The sequence below is a fragment of the Neovison vison genome, chromosome 8, assembly GCF_020171115.1.
Source record: "Neovison vison isolate M4711 chromosome 8, ASM_NN_V1, whole genome shotgun sequence".
In the NCBI taxonomy this organism is placed as follows: domain Eukaryota; kingdom Metazoa; phylum Chordata; class Mammalia; order Carnivora; family Mustelidae; genus Neogale; species Neogale vison.
This window is the reverse complement of record NC_058098.1, coordinates 30,040,737-30,063,281: the sequence shown is the minus strand read 5'-3', so window position 1 is coordinate 30,063,281 and position 22,545 is coordinate 30,040,737. Positions and strand designations below refer to the sequence as shown.

At 50.7% G+C, this 22,545-nt stretch overlaps 1 protein-coding gene across 3 annotated transcripts in view; it reads right to left on the bottom strand.

Annotated features, from left to right (window-relative positions):
* Window positions 1-695: 695 nt before the first annotated feature.
* MAVS (mitochondrial antiviral signaling protein) overlaps window positions 696-22,545 on the bottom strand; it is a 33,278-nt gene continuing 11,428 nt past the window's right edge. The window contains exons 1-8 of one of the 3 annotated variants that reach the window (XM_044263380.1): window positions 12,452-12,473; window positions 9,479-9,549; window positions 8,306-8,497; window positions 6,941-7,115; window positions 5,594-5,766; window positions 4,768-4,924; window positions 2,404-2,915; window positions 696-1,464 (exon numbers count right to left, since the gene is read on the bottom strand). In XM_044263380.1, the coding sequence (XP_044119315.1) occupies window positions 1,027-1,464; window positions 2,404-2,915; window positions 4,768-4,924; window positions 5,594-5,766; window positions 6,941-7,115; window positions 8,306-8,425 (1,575 nt within the window). In that variant the 5' untranslated portion in view covers window positions 8,426-8,497; window positions 9,479-9,549; window positions 12,452-12,473 and the 3' untranslated portion in view covers window positions 696-1,026. Of the gene's footprint in view, window positions 1,465-2,403; window positions 2,916-4,767; window positions 4,925-5,593; window positions 5,767-6,940; window positions 7,116-8,305; window positions 8,498-9,478; window positions 9,550-12,451; window positions 12,493-18,457; window positions 18,672-22,545 lie in introns of those variants that run through there. The other 2 variants (XM_044263379.1, XM_044263378.1) reach the window with 2 other exon arrangements.

The window sequence follows — 22,545 nt, the reverse complement described above, 5'->3', positions numbered from 1 at the left end:
TAGTATTTCATCCCTATTTTACAGCTGAGGAAACAGAGGCACAGAGAGGTTAATCAAGAGAGCAGAGGGACAGAGCACAGAGTGAGTGAAAGTTAAGAGTGGGGTACAGGCCCACCCTACACTACAGAGCAGAACCCTTACTCACTGGGCACGCTGCCTCTGCTACCCTCATGTCTACCTGGCGGCACAGGGGAGAGGTAGGGGGAGCTGTCGGTGTTCACCGACTGGGTCAGGCACTTGACAAACACTTGTGTGCTTCAATCTCAGAAGAACCCAGTGGAGATGCGCCATGATACTCACTGTCCATGTGGGGAAGCAAGACCAGAGAAGTCTGACCATCTGCCAAGGCCACACAGCCCAGGAAGGGGTGGAGCTGAAATCCAAACCTTGGTCTAAGCTCTGCCTGGCAGGCCTCTCCTCCCCAAATCCGCCCTCCTCCCAGCTAAAGAACATGGAGACCAGAAGGGAAGGAAAGGCTGTAGTGAGGAGGCTGGAGAGAGGCTTCAGAGGCAGTCCTTAGCTGAGCAGCTTACATTCCCCAAGGTCCAGGAGAATGTCTGGACCTCCTCCACCTCTTGAGGGACCACAAGCAGCCATGTCCCTGGAGATGGACCACCCTGATGCTCCTAGAGCAATGGCTGGGCTTTTGGGGTCTGGAGCAAGGTCCTGTGGAGGTCCGCCCCGCCCCACCGCCACTGCACAGGGGCAGGATGGGGGGCATTGCCAACCAGTGGTACTTCCCGATCTGTGGACTCAGACAAATGGGTATACAACCTGGATGGGCGTACCTCACCTCCTCCAGAGAATAAAGGTGATAATCCAGATTGCAGGGTAGGCAAGGTCTATAGCACATGGAGAGGGCATGAGCTGGGACAGAAATGTGGCCTGAGGCCCCCTGGATCCCCTCTGACCCAGGCTCCACCAGCCCCACAAAAGGGACAAGGCAGGAAGACAGCACAGTCCGTGCTTGGGCTGGATGTCTTCTGGGAAAGGGAGCAGATTCCCAGCACAGAGGACCCAGGGGCTTCACTGGAGCAGGCGCCGCCTGTAGACCACTGCCAGGAACAAGGTCAGGAACACCCCAGTAGCAGCTGCCCTGAGCCACGGAGCCCAGGTGCTGACCTGGATGTAATCCTCCTCCTCCAGGGGCTCCGGGGTGGCACGCGGCCCAGGATTACCCTCCAGCAGGTCAACGCTGGGGTCCTGGGTCACTTGGATCCTAATGGAATCTACCGACTGGTACTCGTTCTCCTCTGGGGCATTGTCAGGCCCCGCATCCAAGGACTTGCTGTAGCTGAGGGCCAGGTCCGCAGAGCAGCCCGAGAATGGCTCACTGTCCACCCGGGAGGCCAGACAGCCTGGCTTGCTCAGCTCCAACTCGGACTCCCAGCCAGAAGAGCTTGGGTTTGGCTCGGGCAAGCTGTCTCTGGTGGAGATGGTGGGCCCTGGAGCTCCTGCAGTCTCCTGGGAAAGAAAGGAGGGGCTGAAAGGGACTGGGGATGGCAGGGAGACAGCCAAGTTGCAACCCCATTTCCAGCCAGGCCATGAACTAGCATTCCAACCCTCCAATTCCCAGCCCGAAGTCCAGAAAGGAAGCCGCCCCCTCTTGGAGACTCAACCCACTGATGGTACGAGAGGGCAGTGGGGGATTCGGGGAACAAGGCTCTGCTGGCTGGGGTACCAGTGGTGACTTCCTCCAATGTACCCCTCTTGCTACTCACTGGCCTGCCTGTAAGTTCACCCCCACCCTCCTGGAGCCCTTGGTCGCTATGGCCCCATCCTACTCTGACGTTCTGCCTGGGCGGAGGGCCATGGAGCAGCCACAGCGTCAGAGCCCTGCCATGGGCCTAAAGGGTCCCCTGGACTTGGTTGCTCCAGGCAGACAGCAGCTGCAGGGCTGCAAGGGCTTGCCCCAGCCATGAAGCGGTGGGGGGGGGGGGCACTGCTGCATCAGTGTGGCTACCTCCAGCGGGTTAGTCCCATCTAAGACTGCAGTCAGTAAGGAATGGCTCGTGGTGGGGCAGACTGGATATTCCAGTGGTAAGGAGCAGGGCACTGAGGCAGGCAGGCCGCCCCATGCTGCCCCTCATTGTTCAGTCTGCAACACACACTACTGAGCTCCATGGGTAGCTGCAAGCTCTAAATGGGCTAAGGCACATGACCAGAGGGGTGGCCATCATGCCCAACCCTCCCAAGGCATCTGCACTCAGGGGCTTGAAGGATTATTATTACTCTAAAGGGTGTATGTGGGGTCTGGAAGAGGCTAGATCTCAGCTAGCCCTACACCCTCGAGGAGCAGCACTGGGATATCCCAGGCTAGAGACGGACTGGGGACTGGAAAGCGTCCAAGGACAGGGCTAGAGGGAAAAGCCTGGATCACTGTTGGACAGCGCAAAGACTCACCTCTGAGGGTGTGTGGCTCCTGACGGAGGGCACAGTGCTGGCGGGCGCCTTGCTGGGCACCGTGCTTGTGGACATCCTGGGCTCGGGCACCAAGCCTGTAGGCACTCTGGGTGCTGCTGTGCCAGCACGCACTGAGTTGATGGGTAGTTTGGACGGTGGCAGACTTGTGAGCACATTAGTGGCTACTGCCCCTGAGGGTTTTGAGCTGGCAGGCAACTTGGAAGGCACTGTTCTGTCAAGTGCTGAGCTGGCAGGAACCCTGGAGGACGCAATGCTGGTGGTCAGTGAGCTTGTGGACACCCCAGCCCCCGTGGAGCAGACGCCGGCCTCACGGTAGTCACCAGCGCCCCCGGCACTGGCCAAGCCCATGGACGAGGAGGAGGTGCCAGCAGATGGCACTGACGCGGAGGGTGCAGGCAAACGGCTCGCCCTGTGGGTGGAACGGCTCAGGGGCTGGAAGGAGACAGATGGAGACACAGGCCCACGGGATGAGGGGAGGCTGGAGGCCGTGCCTGCAGGGGGCAAAATAAAAGGGGAGACACAAATCACAGGACCGTTACTCTAAAATCACAGTCACCCTGGGATCAGAAGGCTGAAGAGCCACTGTGCCCTAGCTCAAGTCCCTACTGCCTCCAAGCCCCCCAACTTCTTACCCAGGGAATCTCTACAGTCCCTTTGGTCACTGTGCCCAGGCCCGGGTTCTTGGTCCTATATATCCTTAGTCCCTGACCTAAAGCCGAGTCTTCTAAGAGTGAAATGGTCCCTCTCCCTAATAGCATCTAGGAGCTTAAAGATCACTCATTCTCCTCTGCTCTTTCTTCTCCTGCCTGGGACACCCTCCTTTCCTCCTGGGTCTGCTCCTTATCTTGGAGGAAATTCTGGATGCTCCTCCCTCTGCCACCTACCCCTCCCCGCCCATAGGAGCAATTCTGGACCAGGCAGAAGAGCTCCCAGCAGTCACAGGGCACCAGAGGCCCAGTGAGCCCCCAGTGTGCGCAAATCTCCCAGGAGACCTATGGACTCCGGGGCAAAGGGTGCAGGGACCAAGCCACCCCTGACACGAGGGCTTAAACTGGGACAAGCAGGAGGAAGCAGGTGGTGACAGTCCATAAAGGCTTTCCCTGTGGAACTCTGAGAACACACATGCCAGGCTCTATAGCTGACAAAGGCCAGGAGTCATTCTGATGTACCACCTGACCCTCTCCAATCTAACACACAACAGAATCTTGTGGGACCTGTATCCATGCAGGTACTGAAATCTAAGTGCCCTTTGCCTCTCTGGTCCACATCAGCGTTTCCTGAAAGGTGTTTTATGGCAAGCTGACATTGCAAAGTATAAACAGGTGCTGGGGGAAGAATTCTAGGGTGGCAGGAGTGTAGGCCACTAAAGTGGCTTCTCTGAGCCTGTAACTATTCATGTGCCTTGTGGCTGTCCCAGGGGCACCAAACGCGGGGCAGGCCATAATGTTCCATGGAATGCAGTTTGGGAAATAATGATGCAGAGAAATGCCAGCCTGGGAGGTCAGAGTGGACGTCTTCTATATTCCCAAGAGGGAGCGCTGAGATCTGGTTTGGGGTCCAGGCCCTTACCTGATGAAAATCTTACTTTCTCTGGGGACTGAGAAGTTTTAGTGATTCCCTGGGAGCTAGATCCCCATTTGGGGTAGGGCAGTGCCCATGGGCTCCCCTGCCAGTAGGTGGACCAGGCCTTCTGCAATGTCCTCCAGGTCCTGGAGAACCCCTGCAGAGTCAGTCCTCTTGGTAGAGTCCCAAAATAGCCCTAATCCTCTTCCCTTACCTGTATCCACACCCTCTGCAATGTGACTGTCAGTCCTCTCATCCAGGGATGGAGTCTATTTCCTGACTCCTTGACTGTGCGCTGGCCTCCGTGACCTGCTTTGGCTCACAGAATGAGGCAGGATGAAACTGCCAGGTTGAGTCTTTGCCCAGGAGCCTGCTCTCTCAGAGTTCTGCTCAGCTGCCATGAAACAGACTTGTCTGGTGAAGGACGAGGACTAGCTGAAGAGAACCAAGGTGCCCCAGCCACCAGGCATAAGCAGAGCGTACGTGTGTGTGGGCATCAACGTGTATACAAGAGGGAATTCAGCCGAGACCTGAAGAACTACCCTGAACCAGCCCAAATTGCTAACCCACAGAATCATGAGCTAAATCATTATATTTTAAGCTACTAAATGTTGGAACAGTTTGCTAAACAGAAAATATGGATATGCCCTCTAAGGAACTGAGTTGCTCCCTGAGGTAAACTCCCTTTATTCCCCCTTGCCTCCTGTGCAAGGGGGGCAACTCTAAGTCTTCACCCTCACTGGGTTGGAGAGGCCCCAGAACTCCAGATTCCACACATACCTGGTGTGTGGGCACCGCCTAGTTCTGTGTCCTGCTCTTGATGTCCACTGGAGGTCAGAGGGCTGAAGGCCGCCATGTCAGAGGAGGACTCCAGGGGGCCAGCGGGCCTCCTCAGGACATCCCCAGAATGGGGCATCAGTGGGACTTTCTTTGAACTCTGCAAGAGGGAAAATACAAATGAGGCAATTGCTTTTCCCAGAAGTGGGCATCTCCTACAGGTCTCAGCCCATAGCACGGAGTACAGAAACTGAGGAAGCCCCTAGCCCGGGCTTTGGTCATTGCCAGACCCTGTCTACAGGAACCTACCTCACCAAAAACACACACCGTCCCATGGGGAGTCTCTATTCATCTGCCTTGCCCTGTAAAAGGTTCTCCTCTCTGATACTATTGCACAGACCCCTTTCTTGGGCTTCAAGTTCATGGTCTGACATCTCCTGGACATCCCAACAGAATCAGCCATGTCTGCTCTGAATCAGCTTTACTGGCAGTAAGTACTCCAACCACCCCATTACCTCCTGCTTCCCCAGTACCCCTCCACTGTTCATTCCCTGGTCCCTCGATGTAGCTCACCTCATCACACAAACCACTGCAAAGACCACAAAACTGTGGCTTTATAGCTGGCTGGTAAGAGGATTGAGCACTGCCACAGGGTGAAGCCCAGCTCAGCAGTCTGAAAGCTGGTTTGGAGCCTACCTCCACCGAGGGAGCCCTGAGGTTCCGAGCAGAGATTAGACATGGTTTGTGGTTGGGAGAGAAGAGAGCGTCTAGCAGCTGGAAAGATAGGAACACAAAAGCAGGAGGCCCAAAGTAGACTGTGAGGACACACCTCTTCCGGGGACTCTGATGGCTGGGTGTCCTGGACTGGCAAGGGGAAACTTGGCTCCTCCTCTCTGTAGCCGTTGTGGGGGGCCCTGGGGGCCACAGCAGGTTTAGAGGGCCGTGGAACTTCAGCAGGAACTAACTGTGGTTCCACTGGGGCTGGAGGCTGGTTCCGGACCCCTGGAGGCAAAGATAGAGTGATGTCAAGGGGGAATCATGGATTCTCCCAATGACAGGAAAGGCCTGCGTGTTCCTGGACCCCCAGGTCAATGACTATCAGCCCCCACCCCCAACTCCCAAAGCTGTCCTGATGTAGGATGTACTTAGAAGAGACAAGACTCATTGAGTGGGAGGCAGTAGCAGGAGGGAGAGAGGAAGGTAGGGAGGACAAAAACCAGGAGAGGTAGAAGGAGTAGGGTGGGAGAGGTTGTGGGGAGCATGGGGGGCACTCCACAAGCCTCTCACAACCCAGACTGGGTCAGCGGTCACCACTTCTCTCTCCCCTGTCATTCTGGAACCCAGTGGCTTTCTCCTCCTCTTTGCTGGTGGCTGTCACATTAACTGACCCCTCAGAAAGAAGGATGGAAGGGAGGGAGGGAGAGGGAGGGAGGGAAAGGAAAAAAAAAAAAAAAGCAAACAGGAAGCTATTCTAAGGCTGTAAATCTCGTCAGGGTCTCAGGAGTTGTCTCTAGTCTAAAACATAAATAGGGCTGGTTTGAATTTTCTTCCTGTTATGACTGCTCAGACCTGACCTCACCAGACCCCTCTGGCCACTTGGCCTGGAAGGGTAACTCTGCAGCTGGGGTGCAGCACTGAGAAGACTCCAGGGGAAGTGAGGGGGAGAGGACGAGATGAGGGAAAGGAAGGAAGGAACCCATGAGGAAGAAAGAGGAGACAGTGAAGGGGGAAGGGAAGAGAAGAGAAGAGTCGAGTAGAGTGGAGAGAAGGCAGTCAACTGAAAGAGAGACAAGAGGAAGTGAGAAAGAGGAGGGAAGCAAATGTCACAGCCACAAAAATTAGAGGAAGTCCCATCTGGTGAGCACATGGGAGGTGTCCAGTCCCACATCCATCATCTCGTGGTACCAACCACAGTCCTACAATGTAGATGTCTGGCCGTGAGCCCCATTTTACAGATGGGAAGACTGAGGTTTAGAGAAATGAAGGGACTTGGCTGAAGGGACATGGCTAACAAGAAGCTAAGCTGTGATCCACACCCAGGTTTGTCTACTGCCTAGGAGTCATGGGAGGGAAAGTGACAGAGGGAGGCAGGAGTACAGAGGTGAGGGGAGAGGCTGAATGGAGGCCAAGGGAACCAACAGGGGTTCCACAAGGAGGGCCACAGCAGGAAGCTCACCGGGCAGGTTGCTGTGGTAGATGCGAGCCACTTCGTCAGCAAGATCCACCAGCTCACAGGCCCTCAGTGCACTGATGAGGGACTCCACCCAGCCGATCCGCCGCCGAAGGCTGCTGAAGAGCTCCCAGAGGGTGCCCTGGTTCCCAGAGAGCTGGCAAGAGGCCCGCAGTCGGTCCTGGAAGACACAGCCAGCTGCCCTGTTCAAGCCAGGGGGCCCTGGCCCCTTCCCTACTCAGGAGGGGACAGTTGCAGAGAGAGGCTCCAAGTAGCCCCAGGAGCAAGGCAGCCATCTGAAACTCAGTCAGAGCCCAGGACAAGGCCAGTGTTTGGGCCCAAGTTTAAAGGCAGTTACTAGGAAACAGGCTCTTACTGTGTGCCAGGCCCTGTGCTCAGGATGCTGAGAGCTACTGTCCCGACTCTACTGGTGAGGAAACAGAAGCTTAGCAGAAATAAGGTAACAAAGACCCTACAGACAGATCCTAGTTAGTCCTTCACCAAAGCCCGGGGTTTGTTCAGGTAGCCCTGAAGGCAAAAAGAAAGGGTTTGGATTAACAGCAGAGGAAAGGGTACAGAGGAAACAGAAGATGAAAAGGAGGTAAAGGGACAGAGAGAGGAAGCCAATGCTAAGAATCAGGAGGCTGGGATGCTGGGAGACTCTGATAAGGAGTCTCAGGGCAGAGAAGGTTTTATGGGCACTGAATTCCCACATGCAGACGGGCAAACAGAGAGCAGAAACGAAGACCCACAGGAAACATATCCTGCAGAACTAGTCAGGAGGCACCCCCTATGCCCCCTAATCCAAGGGAGGGGGCCCGAATTACAACAGCCACAGGCCCGCACCACCATCAGCACAGCCGCGTGGTGGCAGCAGAGAGCCGGAGCCACTGGGAGCAGCTAGAACTGGGAGGCGGCCAGCCCCACTTCACTGGGGGCCACAGCCAGTTCTGAGAGGCTAGGGCAGCCTGGCTCCCGCGAGCTGTCAAAACTGAGCCCTGGGCTCCCTGTCAGGACAGGGTCCCGTGATAAGGTGAATGGAGTCAACACTGAGCAGGAACAATGACAAGAGACGACGTCAAGGTTAAGTCCCGAGGGGAGCACGTGAGGGGACGGAAGCCCAGACATCTCAGGCAGCCAGCACCCTCCCTACTTTTTTAGCACTACACCATATGGACGCAAGAGGGAGCTCAGCCACGTGGGAAAAGGCCAGCCTGAACCACACTTCATTCTGCAAGTTAGAGAAGCGTCAAGGTCAAGAAGCAGGATGCAGAAGATGGAGAAGGAAGGAGTTGGCCCTGGCTGTGGCGGAAAGCTCCGAGCCCCATGCCCCTGCACCGAGTCAGTCAGAGGACCATGCCCCCAGCTCACCTGGTCACTTGTGGTGAGGCAGGACAGGTAAGGCAGTATCTCCAGAACATGAATGCGGTCGACAAAATTGCTGTAATGGTAGCGGATATACTCGTAAGTCTTTTCCTCCGCGAACGTCATTGCTGTCTAGATTCTGAAGTGATGGCGGGTTCTGGCCCATAAAAGGACAGATGGGGGGAGGGGGTAAAAAGGCTGGAAAAGAAAGCATACCAGGTATGGTAACAGAGTTGGGAATGGGGTGGGACAAAAGGCAATGATTCCTTTCTCAATTCTCTGGAGTGCTTGCTTCTTTCTTTAATCGTCTAATTTTATGACTGCCTGAGTCCCAGAGGCCCTCAAGAAATTTGCTTAAAAATGAACTGATGACCGGGGCGCCTGGGTGGCTCAGTGGGTCAAAGCCTCTGCTTTCAGCTCAGGTCATGGTCCCAGGGTCCTAGGATCGAGCCCTGCATCGGGCTCTCTGCTCAGCGGGGAGCCTGCCTCCCCCCACCACCTCTGCCTGCCTCTCTGCCTACTTGTGATCTCTGTCAAATAAATAAATAAAATCGTTTAAAAAAAATGAATTGATGACCAAAAGCAATCAGATCCAGCTCTAGGCCCCATTTCTTCCCTGCAGGCTGGTCAGTGTTGGGGAGGGCTCTGGCTCCCTGCCATTGTCCCAAGGTCTGTTTGTGCTCCTAGCTGCTGACAGCAAGTGGGCTCCACCAAAAAGTGCTGCTTCCCTGGTGTGTACCAGGAAAAAAAAAAAAAAAAAAAAGAAAAGCCCAAAATAATAGTAGGATCATCCTACTTTAAATGTGAAGAAAACAAAGTACCAAGAAATTAAGGGGCTTGCTAGTTAGTGGAAGAGCAAAAAACAGAAGTCTTCAGGCTCCAGGATCAGGTTCTTTCTAGAACATGACTGCAAGCCCACCATTAAGGCTTGTTGCATACATGTTCTTAGGGTAGGAGGCTGGTTACACTCACTGTGTGATCTGGGGCAAATTACCAGTCCTTTGCAGGTTTCTCTTCACCCCTAAAATGGCTTAGAGAGCTTGTTTTGACAACACAATAGTTCAACCACATAAGGTTCACATTTAGAAGTGCCTCAATTACTAGTAATTGCTACTAGTTGCTTAGGTAGCACTTACCACAATTTGCAATTATAGATGGGGTTGTCTGTGAGTTTCTTACCTGCCTCCCCCCTCAGGGAGAGCTGTAGGGAATAAGAGGGACAAGATCTCTGCCATCATCCAATTTATATTCTATTGGGGTGGACAGATAACAAATCAGTAAACATATACATAAAAAAGAATTCCAGACATTAATCATAAGAAAATAAAGCAGGGTAATGAGACAGAACCCCTGGAGAAAGGTATGTTGCATGAATGGAGGTGGTCAGGGAAGTCTTTCTGAATCCCTGACATTTGAGCTGAGGCCTTCTGGGCTGTAACAGGATCAGCTCTGGGGGTGGGGGTTGGAGGGCAGCACAGCAAATTAGAAGTCCTAAGGCGTAAATGAGCTTGGCATGTTTGAAGAACAGAAAATAGGTCTGGGGGGTCCAGGTTTAGAAAGCTAGGGGGAGGGGCAGAGATCAAGATCAAGGAGGTTAGGAGAGGTGGCTCATGTGGGGTGTTGCAGGAAAGGACTCTGGGGGTTGTTTTGGGGGGGTTTTTTGGAGTGAGATGGGAGGCCATCAGGGGGTTCTGAGCAGGGAAGGGAGAGGCCTGAACTTTTGTTAAAGACCTCCCTGGTAGTTGTGAAAACCTGGATTGTGGAGGGGCCAGGATGGAAGCAGGGAGATAAATCAGGAGGCTAAAGGAAGGGGCCACAGGATGGGGATGGCGGGAATGCTGCCCTCGGAGGTAGTGAGAGGTGCTTGGGTTCCTGGTGTGCTGCGGATGTGGGAAGTGAGGAAGAGAGAAGAATCAAGGATGCTCAGGTGTTGGTGGATGGAGGGTGCCATTCAGGCAGGCTAGCGAATCTGGTGGAGAAGCTGTGGTACAGAGAGGTCTCCAAAGCTCCATTTTGAACAAGTGAAGCTTAAGATGCTGGAACATGTCCAAGTAGGTTTTGTGGGAAGGAAGGGGTCAGAAGACAGAGGGTCAGGCTGGAGCAAACACACAGGTGCCTGGCGTGGGCGGGACTCTAGGCCTCATAGCCTCATGTTACATGCCTTGCTTTGTTAGCCACCAGGGGCAACATTCCTGCTGGTTAATGTGTTAATGACAGAGGTCAAGAGGATCAAGGAGAGGGGCGCCTGGGTGGCTCAGTGGGTTGGGCCGCTGCCTTCGGCTCAGGTCATGATCTCGGGGTCCTGGGATCGAGTCCCGCGTCGGGCTCCCTGCTCGGCAGGGAGCCTGCTTCCCTTTCTCTCTCTCTGCCTGCCTCTGTGCCTGCTTGTGATCTCTCGCTATCAAATAAATAAATAAAATCTTTAAAAAAAAAAAAAAGAGGATCAAGGAGATTTGGCGGGGGTGGGCCTCCTCTGAGCCTTCAGGAGGTGAGCAAAGAACAACTCTAAGGTGGCTAAATGATCCTTTCTCCTTCTCTTCCATGGCATCCAGAGAGGTACCAGGAGAGAGTCAAGTAATACATTCTTCTGCATCTGAGCCTCAGCCCTTAGGCATAAGAGTTTGGGAAGTTTGGGGACTCCTGGGTGGCTCAGTTGGTGAAGCATCTCCCTTCAACTCAGGTCATGACCCCAGGGTCCTGGGATCAAGTCTGGAATCAGGCTCCTTGCTCGGCCAGTTCTCCCTCTGCCTGCCGCTCCCCCTGCTCTCTCCCTCTGACAAATAAATAAAACCTTTTAAAAGGGGGGTGGGGGAGCGCCTGGGTGGCTCAGTGGGTTAAAGCCTCGGCCTTCGGCTCAGGTCGTGATCCCAGGGTCCTGGGATCAAGCCCCATATCGGGCTCTCTGCTCACCAGGGAGCCTGCTTCCCATCTCTTTCTCTGCCTGCCTCTCTGCCTGCTTGTGATCTCTCTCTCTCTCTCTCTCTCAAATAAATAAATAAATAAATAATCTTTTAAAAAAGGGGGGGGTGGGAGTGGGGAGTATGAAGTATAACATGCTCCAACCAAAAAGAAAGGAAACCTATATTTGTTCACATTTATTCACCGTTCCACTATAGGCGGGCCCATCCTAAGTTTCTTTCATTTAGGAGAGGAGAAATGATGCCAGGTTGCACAAGCAGACCAGTGGCCCTGTCAGGAGTTGAACCCAGGACCTGCTGCCTCTTTGCAGCTCACCATAACACCTTGCAGAATATAGGCCCTGCTGCAGCAAGTGAGACTCACAGCCCCAGAGGGACCAAGGGCACAGCTTGGGTGAGGGGAGTTGCTGGATAAGGGTGTGCCCGTGATGCTGAAACATTTAGTCCCTTCTCTTGAAAGAACTGTAAATCGTTCAGACAAGCCCGAGTGCATTCCCTCTATGGCAGTCACGGTTCTCAGGTTGTTGACTGTACTTCCAAAAGTTTTTGCGACTCCACAGCATGCACACGAGAACGTCGATTTTTTTTTTATTTGTTTTTGTTTTCCCAGCATCTCCTTCCGGTCTCAGAGAAGGGCGGACCGACGCTGCAAGGAGAGCTGTCTACCCCAACCACCCGGAGGCTCTGAGAGCGTCCAGGAAAGAAATAACCACCGGCCGAGAGGGGCGAGGCCTCACCGACTGGGCTCCGATTGCTGGATGGGACCGGGACCAGGCTCGCTGAGGGAGGGAGGCTGTTCTGAGCAGCTGTCACCCCCCCCCCCCGAGAACTGTCATGGCTCCGGGGAGGACGGCGGCCCCAGACTTGTAGGCGCGGCCCCGGCTCCGGGAGGTTGGCGCGCCCGGGCCAGGCCTCGCCCCGAAGTCACCCTTGGCCTGCGGGGAGGCTGCAGGAGCTCCGCAACCGGCGCCTGCCTTCTTCCCGCCAACTTCCCCTCCAGTCCGGGCAGACGCCCCGCGCCACCCCCGGGGCTGGCTGAGGCTCGTGGAGTCCTTGCTGCGGCGAACTGCTCGTGCGCTCTTCCCCAGGCCCACGCACCCAGTGGCGTCCCTGACCCCCGTGCGCCGGGCGGACTCCGAGTCCCACTCGGCTCTTGACGCCGCTGGCCACCTCCCCGAACGGGATCCGCGTGCCCTGAGCCGACGGGACAGAGGGCCCAGGGCTGCTAACTTACCTCGGGTAGCCACCACTCCGCGACCCGCCGACCTCCGCGGACACTCCGGAACCCTCCCCAACAGGGAGGGGGCGCGGCGGGGAGGGGCGGGACCCCGCGGCCATTGGCCAGACGGCGGGGGCGGGGCTTCTCGGCCCACCAGAGCCAGAGGGCAGTTGGCTGGGGGCGCTTGGCCTTGGCTCCCGGACCTGGACACGCCGGACCGCGCTCCCGGACCGACCTAGGTCCCTGCTGGGGCGTAGAGGATCAGATTATTTTCTTTCCTTGTTTGTCTCGAGCAACGTCCGGGGGAAATCCAAAATCCAAGTGGACGGCCGACCTCGGAGTCAGTGGTCGGCTGGGTCACCGTGCTCCCTACGCTAAGCAATCACTCCTCCCGCCAAGTAATTTGAAAGGGGAGGGTCTTTATGTCATTTGTACCTGGGCACCTAGGACCTGGCACACAGTTAGTGCTCAATAAATACAGGGTGATACGCGAAGTTCACAGGGTGACTCCTGGGGAAGCAGGATCGCGGTGGGAGGAAGCTGGGTAGGTAAGAGCTGGGCAGGGGAGCCGCGACTGACTTGCCCCGCCTGCTGGGTGTGGGTCTTTAGTGCTGCGTGGGAAGCTTCTCTGCCCAAGGGTCTGAGGCAGGTACTTCCCCACAGTGCCAACTGCCTGGCCCTTCCTCTGCTTGGGGCAGAAGCCAGCAATTACTAAGCCCCCACTGTGTTCCAGGTACAGGCTTAAAGTCTTATACCCTAGAGCCCACTAAATACTCTCACAATAACCAGGTTGAGGTTTATTTTTCCCGGTTTTAAGAGATATTAAAAGATTCAGAAAATGGCAGTTCTTACTAAACTTAAACATGCCAAGTCTATCACCCAGCCACCACTCCCTTAGCTGTGTGTCCAACTAAAAATGTACAGGATACCTAGTGTTCATAGTGGCTTTGTTCGCAATTGCCAAACTCTGGAAACAACCCAAAGTTTCCCTCAGCAGGAGAATGAAGAGACCAACAGTGGTGTGCTCACATTATGGAATAGTATACAGCAGTGAAAAAGACAATCGATCACTACACATAACATGGATGACTGTCACCAGGATAAATGGGAACCACAGTTAACCAAGTCAAGCACAAAGAATACATCCTGTTTGTTCCTTCAGTGGCAAGGTAAGGCAAGGTTCAAAAACTGGCAAAACTCATCTACATAAATAGAAATTATTCACTGGTTACTTCTGGGTGGGTACAAGGGAAATTTTGCAGGGAATAGAAATGTTCTCTATCATTGTTTTAAAGTTTTTTTTTTTCATTTATTTGAGAGAGAGAGCATGTACATGACCAGGGGGAGGGACAGGGGGAGACGCAGACTTCTTGCTGAGCAGGGAGCCTGACATGGGGCTTGATCCCAGAGCTCTGGGATCATGACCTGAGCTGAAGGCAGGCGATTAACCGACTGAACCACCCAGCCAGCCTGGTGTCCCAGAAATATTCTATATCTTGATGTGAGTGGTGGATATATGGGCTTGTACAGATGTAAAAATGCATCAGCTGTACAGTCAAGATTGTTATACTTTATACTGCAACTTAAAAGTGAAAGGCTGGGCACCTGAGTGGTTCAGTCAGTTAAGTATCTGCCTTTGACTCAGGTCATGATCCCAGGGTAGGGAGATCAAGTCCTACCTCTGGCTCCACACTCAGTGGGGAGCCGGCTTGAGGTTCTCTCTCTCCTCTGGGGCCGGGGGAGGGGTGGGGGTGGGGAGGGTAGGGAAGTGGGAGGTGCTTTGGCAGAGATCACATGCAAATGCCTGAGTACACACCTATCTTAAAAGTCAGTGCTCCCAAACTAAGCCACAGGAAAATGCCTGAACATTTTTTAGATGAGATTTTATTTATTAGTAACCCTGTGGATATTTCACAACATTCAGCATTTATAAAATGTTATTATCACACCTGAACTCAACTAACTGTAATAAAGCCAGTATGTCTTGTTTAGCCAAGACAGGGTGAATGCCAATTGGTTCGAGAATTCATCTTGCCTGCTACCTACTCCAATCCATGACCTCATATCTAATTCCTGCAGGAAGAACACGGGAGGGGCACCTGGGTGGCTCAGTGAGTTAAAGCCTCTGCCTTTGGCTCGGGTCATGATGTCAGGGTCCTGGGATCGAGCCCTGCATCGGGCTCTCTGCTCAGCGGGGAGCCTACTTCCCCCTCTCTCTCCACCTGCCTCTCTGCCTACTTGTGATCTCTCTCTCCCTGTGTCAAATAAATAAAAAATTTAAAAAAAAAAAAGAATATGGGAGTGTGACGACTGGCTTCCAAATGCAGTTTTCACCCCTGTCTCTACCCTTATATTAGGAAAAAAACAAACAAACAAACAAACAAACAAAAACCACAGCTTTCTCAAAAACACAATGAGATACTATCTTAGCCCATTTGGGCTGCTGTCTGGGAGGCCCAGACAACAAACACATATTTCTAATTCTGGAGACAGGGAAGTCCAAGATCAAGGTGCCAGTAGATTTGGTGTCTCATAGACACTCACTTGCTACTTCAGAAACACAGGCTTCTTGCTGTCCTCACGTGATGCTCCCATCATGTGAGCAAGGAAGATCTCTGGGTCTCTTTAAAAGAGCACTAATTTGGAGCACCTGGGTGGCTCAGTGGGTTAAAGCCTCTGCCTTCCCTCAGGTCATGATCCCAGGGTTCTGGGATCGAGCCCTGCATCCAGCTCTCTGCTCAGCAAGGAGCCTGCTTCCCCTGCTCTCTCTGCCTGCGTCTCTGCCTACTTGTGATCTCTGTCTGTCAAACAAATAAATAAAATCTTTTAAAAATAAAAGAGCACTAATTTGATCCATAAGTGCTCCACACTTGTGACCCAAATCACCTCCCGAAGATACCACCTCCAAATACCATCACATTGGGGATTGGATTTTAAAATATAAATTGGGGGGGGGGCATAAACCTTTGGTCTATAGCAGATACAAACCTTTAGGATGGCTACTATAAAACCAACAAACAAGAAAATAACAAGTGTTGGCAAGGATATGGAGAAACTGGAACCCTAGTACATTACTGGTACGAATGTGAAATGGTGCAGCTGCTATGGGACAGGATGGCTGTTTATTGTGGTGTAACATATACAGAACATAAAATTTAACATATTCTAACCACTGGTAAGTGTACAGTTCTCTGGCAGTATTCACACTGCTGTGCAGCCATCACCACCGTCCATTTCCAGAATTTTTCATCTTCTCCAACTGAACCTCTCTACCCATTAAACACTAAGTCTCCACTCTCCATTGCTCCCCGGCTCCTAGAAGCTCCTATGCTACTTCCTGTCTCTAGGAGTTTGACTGTTCTAGAGAGCTTATGTAAATGGAATAATACAATATTTGTCATTTCGTGACTGGCTTATTTCATGTAGCATAGTGTCTTCAAAGTGCATCCCTGTTATAGTATGTGTTAGAATTTCCTTCCTTTTGAAGGCTGAATAAGATTCCATTGTATGGAGAGACCACATTTTGTCCATTTGTCCACTGCTTCTACCTTTGGCCAGTTGTGAATAATGTTGCTGTGAACGTGGAGGTACAAATATCTGTTGAAGTCCCTGCTTTCATTTCTGTGGGTATACCTCCAGAAGGAGACTTGCCAGATCTTTTGATAATTCTATTTTTATTTTTTATTTTTTTTTAAAGATTTTATTTATTTATTTGACAGAGAGAGATCACAAGTAGGCAGAGAGGCAGGCAGAGAGAGAGGAGGAAGCAGGCTCCCTGCCAAGCAGAGAGCCCGATGCGGGGCTTGATCCCAGGACCCTGGGATCATGACCTGAGCCGAAAGCAGAGGCTTTAACCCACTGAGCCACCCAGGCGCCCCTGTAATTCTATTTTTAAATTTTTGAGGAAATGCGTAGAGAGGTTCAGTTGGGAAAGATGGAAAAGTTCCAGCAATGGAAGGTGATAAAGGCTGCACAACAATGAATGTTCTTAATGCCCGGGAACTGCACACCCCACAATGGTTAGAATGGTAAATTTTATGTGTATGTTACCACAATAAAAATCCTGGCCTACATGGTCTCCTGCCCCCTTTGCCTGGGATCCTAAGGAGGGTATATCATCTCATCTATGCTATTCTTGCCAAAACTCATAATCTGAAGCCAATCATGGGGAAATGTCAAAAAACCCAAATGTGGGCCATTCAAGAAGTGTCTCGTTCCATACAGCCACTTTGCACCATAGCTATTTCCCACAAATTAAGCTATTGATGTAAAACTCAGTTACTTAGCCCCACGAGCCACATTCTAAATGCTATTTTTATATGGCTCATGGCTGCCACAGTACACAGCACAGATATTGTGTGTTTCTGTCATTGCAGAACATTCTACCAGAGAGTTTTAAAAAAAAGGTATACCGGACAGCACTGACCTACAGAATAACTCTCCAAAAATGTCAAGGAAAGGCTGAGGAACTGTTCCTGATTAAACAAGAATAAAGAGATAGAACTGAAAGCAGTGGGAGATCCTAAATTGGACCCTGAAAGAGAAAAAAGGACATTGGTGGGACAAATGTGGAACGCTTACTAAGACTTTGGATTAGTTAATAATACTCCATCGGTGCTAATTTTCTGATATTTATCATTGTGCTGTGGTTATGTAAGATGTAAACATTTTATTATTTTTGCAACTGTTTTGTAAGTCTGAAATTATTTCAAAAGGAAAAATTTTTAAGTAAAATAAAATGTAAAGCCATCCCTATCTTGCTATTTATATTATTGTACCTTTTACAGTTGACTGCGTTCCACCCTATTTCATGAGTAGATCGCATTTGGGGGGCTTTTGAGGTTTTTATTTAAATTCCAGTTAGTTAAGATGCAGTGTAATATTAGTTTCGGTGTACAATATAGTGACTCAGCACTTCCATAGCCACCCAGGGCTCAGTCATGACAACTGCTCTTCCCAATTCCCATCACTTGTTTCATCCATCCCCCACCCACCTCCCCTCTGGTGACCATCAGTTTGTTCCTTATAGTTAAGAGTCTGTTTCTAGATTTATCTCTCTCTCTCTCTCTCTCTCTCCATGAGCAGTGTTTATTGATCGGTGTCTGATTATTAGTGGAAGGGCAAGAGAGTGATCTATATCCCAGGCACCCACTCCACCCCCTCTACCCCCTCCAGTGAGGGCCTGTGGAATCCACCTCCATAATAGCCAAGCATAACCAAGCAGGTGGCCCAAGTCCCCAAGCGGGTGCTACTAGGAGGGCCGTGGCTCAGATGTGTTGACTCAGCAGCCACCAGCTCACGTTTCCCCCCAGAGAGCAGAGTCAGGCCCAAAGAATAGTGACAGACAGCCCCAAAAAGGGAAATGTTCTCATGTCTGAGGCCCTTCAGGGAGCTAAGACTGAAAAACAAAATATAAACCCGTCTTTACAACCTTGTTTCAGATAAGTTTTTAAACTGTTATTATTTAAACTATTTTATCTTTCACACTGCCAATTTCATTTCCAAAAAATTGATATATTTTCATTAAAGCTGGGAAAAAATTTTATGCTTATATAGTTCCTATGGGGAAAACTAGAAATGCTTGATGAAGAAAATGGAAATCTGCACTCCTAAGGCTACCACTCAGGAGAAACTGCCAGTGATATTCCAGTATTGTCTTTTCTTTCTTTCTTTTTTTTTTTTAATAAAGATTAACTTATTTATCAGAGAGAGAGAGAGATGAGAGGCTGTGGGGGGGGGCGGTGGTGGGGAGGGAAGGGCAGAGGAGGAGAAGAATCCGAAGTAGACTCTCCACTGAGCACAGAGCGCACAGGGGGCTGGACCCCATGACCCTGAGATCACCACCAGAACAGAAATCAAGAGTCGGATGCTTAAGTGATTGAGCCACCCAGGTGCCCCACGCCAGTGGCTTTTCACCTAGGATATGCTTTCCTGCAATACAGGGCCTCTGAGTCCTCTGGCTTCCAGGAGTCACCCTTGGACTCTCTGAACATAACAGGGTCTGGTATAAGCTCACCTTACCTTTCAGTGGTCTCAGGAGAAGAGGGCTTGTCAGCTTGTGGGTCAGTCCCTGCTGCAGATGGCTCTTCTGGGGCTCAGTCCCAGTGGTCAGTCTACTTGGCCTCTTCATCAGCCTCAGGACATTGTTTGCTGGTCACCTGCCACTCAGGCACTGCTCTCCTGCACTTTCTTCCTGAAAACCACTGACGTAAGTTGCATGGCAACAGACATTTACCTGAAATTTGTGGGAAAACAAGCCAATGCATGTGTGGGCAGGATATGGCTTGCAAGCTACCAGACTTCACAGACGTCCCCCAGGACAGCAACCTTCCCCTGATCACATTCCTCCATGGCCCCAGCTTCCTATTGCAGCCTTCCTTGCTTTCAGCCCCTCTTGCTCTCTCTTGTCCTAAGGCCCCTCCCCTAGGATCTGGAACCGGTGCAGAAAACAGAAAACACTGTGGTTCTTTTGTGCACAAAAGCGCTTTGTTTCTTGAAGCATAATTCTGTGAAATGTATCAATCTTGAGTGTGCCACTTGATTTTTACCGAAGTAAACACCTGTGCAGCCAGCACCTGGATCAAAATCAAGACTCTTTCTGCCTCTCAGAAAGTTCCCTTGTACCCCTTTATCAATCTCAACCCCAATTCATTATTCTGATTCCAACACCATAGTTTAGTTTTTGCCTGTTCTTGAATTTAATATAAACAAAATCAAATAATACATGTTCTTTGGTGTCTGGCATCTTTCACCCAGCATTTTTTTTAAGTAATGTCTACTCCTAACAGGGTACTCAAACTCAGAGTTGCATTCCCCACTGACTGAGCCAGCCAGGCGCCCCTACTCAACATGTTTTTGACATTCGTCTATGTTGTTGCATCTATCAGGAATTCGTTCTTCCATTGCTGGGTAGTATTCTATCACACAATTTATGTATTAATTTATTTTATTTATTAATTCTATTTTTCTTTTTTTTAAAGATTTTATTTACTTGACAGAGAGAGAGAGAGAGATCACAAGTAGGCAGAGGCAGGCAGAGAGAGAGGGGGAAGCAGGGAGCCGGATGCAGGGCTCCATCTCAGGACCCTGAGTTCATGACCTGAGCCAAAGACAGACGCTTAAACATCTGAACCACCCAGGCGCCCCTATTAATTCTATTATCTATGGAATACTTGGGCTTCTCTGGGTTTGGGCTACTAGCAATAAGGCTGCTATGAGCATGCATGTATAAATCTTTCTGTGGAGCTAAGCCCTCATTTAAAAATTGCTGGACAACAAGTTATGTTTAGCTTTAATAGAAGCTTCCAGGGGTACCTGGCTAGTTTAGTTGGAAGAGCATGTGACTCTTAATCTCAAGGTCATGAGTTCAAGCGCCACACTGGGCATGCAGCCTACTTAAAAAGATTTAAAAAAAAAAAAAAAAAAGCTTCTAAGCTATTCCCTAAAGAGGAATTTTACACTTCCATCGGCAGTGTACTGATAGTTTCAGGCGATTCAATTCAGTCCTCTACTTCACCAACACTTAACATGGTCAGTTTCTTTTTTTTTTTCCCAGAGGAAGGAATTTAATAAAGAAAATTAGTTCGTTTCCATATTGGGCTGGGGTTGGGGGGATGCTACAGGCAGCAGGAGGCCACCAAGGTAGTAACTGAGCTCAAGAGCACACCCCCACAGTCAGAAGTGAGAAGGCTGCTGCTGCCACCCCCAGCTCCACAGGGCTCTGTCTCAACATCCAGTCAAGGCAGGAATGCCAAGTCTGGCTGCTGAGATTTCTCTAGATCCTCACATATTTGTGCCCTTGCCATCAACAGAGATGGTAGCAGGAAGATGGCTCCATCCCCCAAATCTCTGGTGGGGCATCTAATTGTCAGACCACATTTTTTTTTTAAAGATTTTATTTATTTGACAGAGACAGCAAGAGGGGAAACACAAGCAGGGGGTGTGGGAGAGGGAGAAGGAGGCTTCCAGCCAAGCAGGGAACCCGATGCGGGACTCAATCCAAGGACCTGGGGATCATGACCTGAGCCAAAGGCAGAAGCTTAATGACTGAGCCACCCAGGCGCCCCTGTCAGACCTCATTTTGAATATGTATTTATAGTTTTATGTACATTTACATATTTGTATATATTTAATGATTTATTTATTTGAGAGAGAGCTTTATTTGAGGAAGAGGAGGGGCAAAGGGGGGAGAATCCCAAGCAGATTCCCCACTGAGCACAGAGTCCAACAGGGACTTGGTCCCATGACCCGTGGGATCATGACCTGAGTCCAACCGATAGAGCCACCCAGGTACCCCTCATTTTATATTCTTAATTCTAGCTGCAAAGGAGTCTGATAAGTATATTTTTCCACTTTCCAGCCTCTGCAGCATATAGGAAAGCACCCTATAAAGAGGTAGGGAGGAAGCCTGGCCTTTTCAGTTGGCTTTTGCTGAGTAAAAAAGCTATCCCAAAATGTAACTGACTAAAATAGCAACCACTTATTTAGCTCCCAATTCTGCAGGTTGGTGATTTGGTACTGAGCTCAGCTAGCCAGTTCTCAACTTAGTTGGGCTCACTGATGCCAGTTACCAAATCTATTGGGAACTGACTGGCTGACGATGGGTTCAGCTGGGATGGATCACCTCTGTCTCATGTGGTCTCTCACTCTCCAGCAGGCTAACCTAGGCTTGTTTTCATGATGGCTGGGCAGCTTTCCAAGAGAGAGCTCAAAATGCTCTTCAGGCCTTGGCTCCAATATAGCACATCACTTCTGCCACATTCTGCTGGCCAAAGCTAGTCACTAAGGCTGGCTCAGATTCGAGGGCAGTGGAAATAGATTTCCACCTCTTCCAGAAGGTGACGTAAAGCCACAGTGCAAGGGTGTGAATAAAGGGTAGAATGAGAAGTCATGGCAATCTAGTCCCCAGCACCCACCATACCCCCAACTCCTGGAACCAGCCAGCAAATCCCAAGTACTCTCTTTTCAACAAGCAACAAGATTCCCTATATCTTACCTTTTCTGTTCCTTTATTTTGTCCTGTTTCCTGGGTTCCTTCATTTTCCAGATCTTCAAATTAATGTTTAATGTAAGCAATACCTTCACTTTCTGAGAACTCATTCTTATTCTCTGTTGTTCCATAAGGCAAACCTCGGGGATGTGAGATCTTCCTGAATCTAATTACTAAGAATAGTAGGGAGAGAGCTTAAAAAAATTTTTTTTCCTACTGTTCCAACTGCATGGTTTTCTTCTAAAGCCATTTTTTTTGCTGTTTTCTTAGTTTATTTTTTGCATTGGCAGTCTTTCCCCTAACGTCTGGTGAACATTTTTTTTTGCATTAAGAATGAGGCAATAGGGGGCACCTGGGTGGCTTAGTCGTTGGGCATCTGCCTTCGGCTCAGGTCAAGATCCCGGGGTGCTGGGATGGAGCCCCACATTGGGCTCCCTGCTCAGCGGGGAGACTGTTACTCCCGCTCCCACTTCCCCTGCTTGTGTTCCCTCTCTTGCTATGTCTCTCTATCAAATAAATAAAATCTTAAAAAAAAAAAAAAAGAATGAGGAAATAGGGGTGCCTGGGTGGCTCAGTCGTTAGACATCTGCCTTCAGCTCAGGTCATGATCCCAGGGTCCTGGGATTGAGCCTCGCATCGAGCCCCGCATCGGGCTCCCTTCTTGGCAGGAAGCCTACTTCTCCCTCTCCTGCTCCCCCTGCTTGTGTTCCCTCTCTCATTGTGTCTCTGTCAAATAAATAAATAAAGACCTTAAAAAAAAAAAAAAAAAGAACGAGGCAATAAAAAGCACTGGGGAAGTTCTGTGCACATCCACTGGTTGGCTTCTTCCTGGGGCAGGCAGTTGGGGACTGACCTGTACCAGAGCCTCTGTAGGCCAGAACACAAGGCTCTCATGGATGGGGCTATTCTGTTTCTTTAGGGCATGGATGCTTAACCTGGTTCAGGCCAATGACTCCTTGGATTGTCTGGTCAAGTCTGGAGGCCAGAGTAGTATTTTTAAAGGCATTTAAAAATACATAGGATTACCCACAAATCCCAGTTATACTGAAATAGTCATTGAGCTTTTAAACAACATTTCCTCTCTCTCCGTGAGCACCCAGGGCTCTGTTGGTGGGATTCT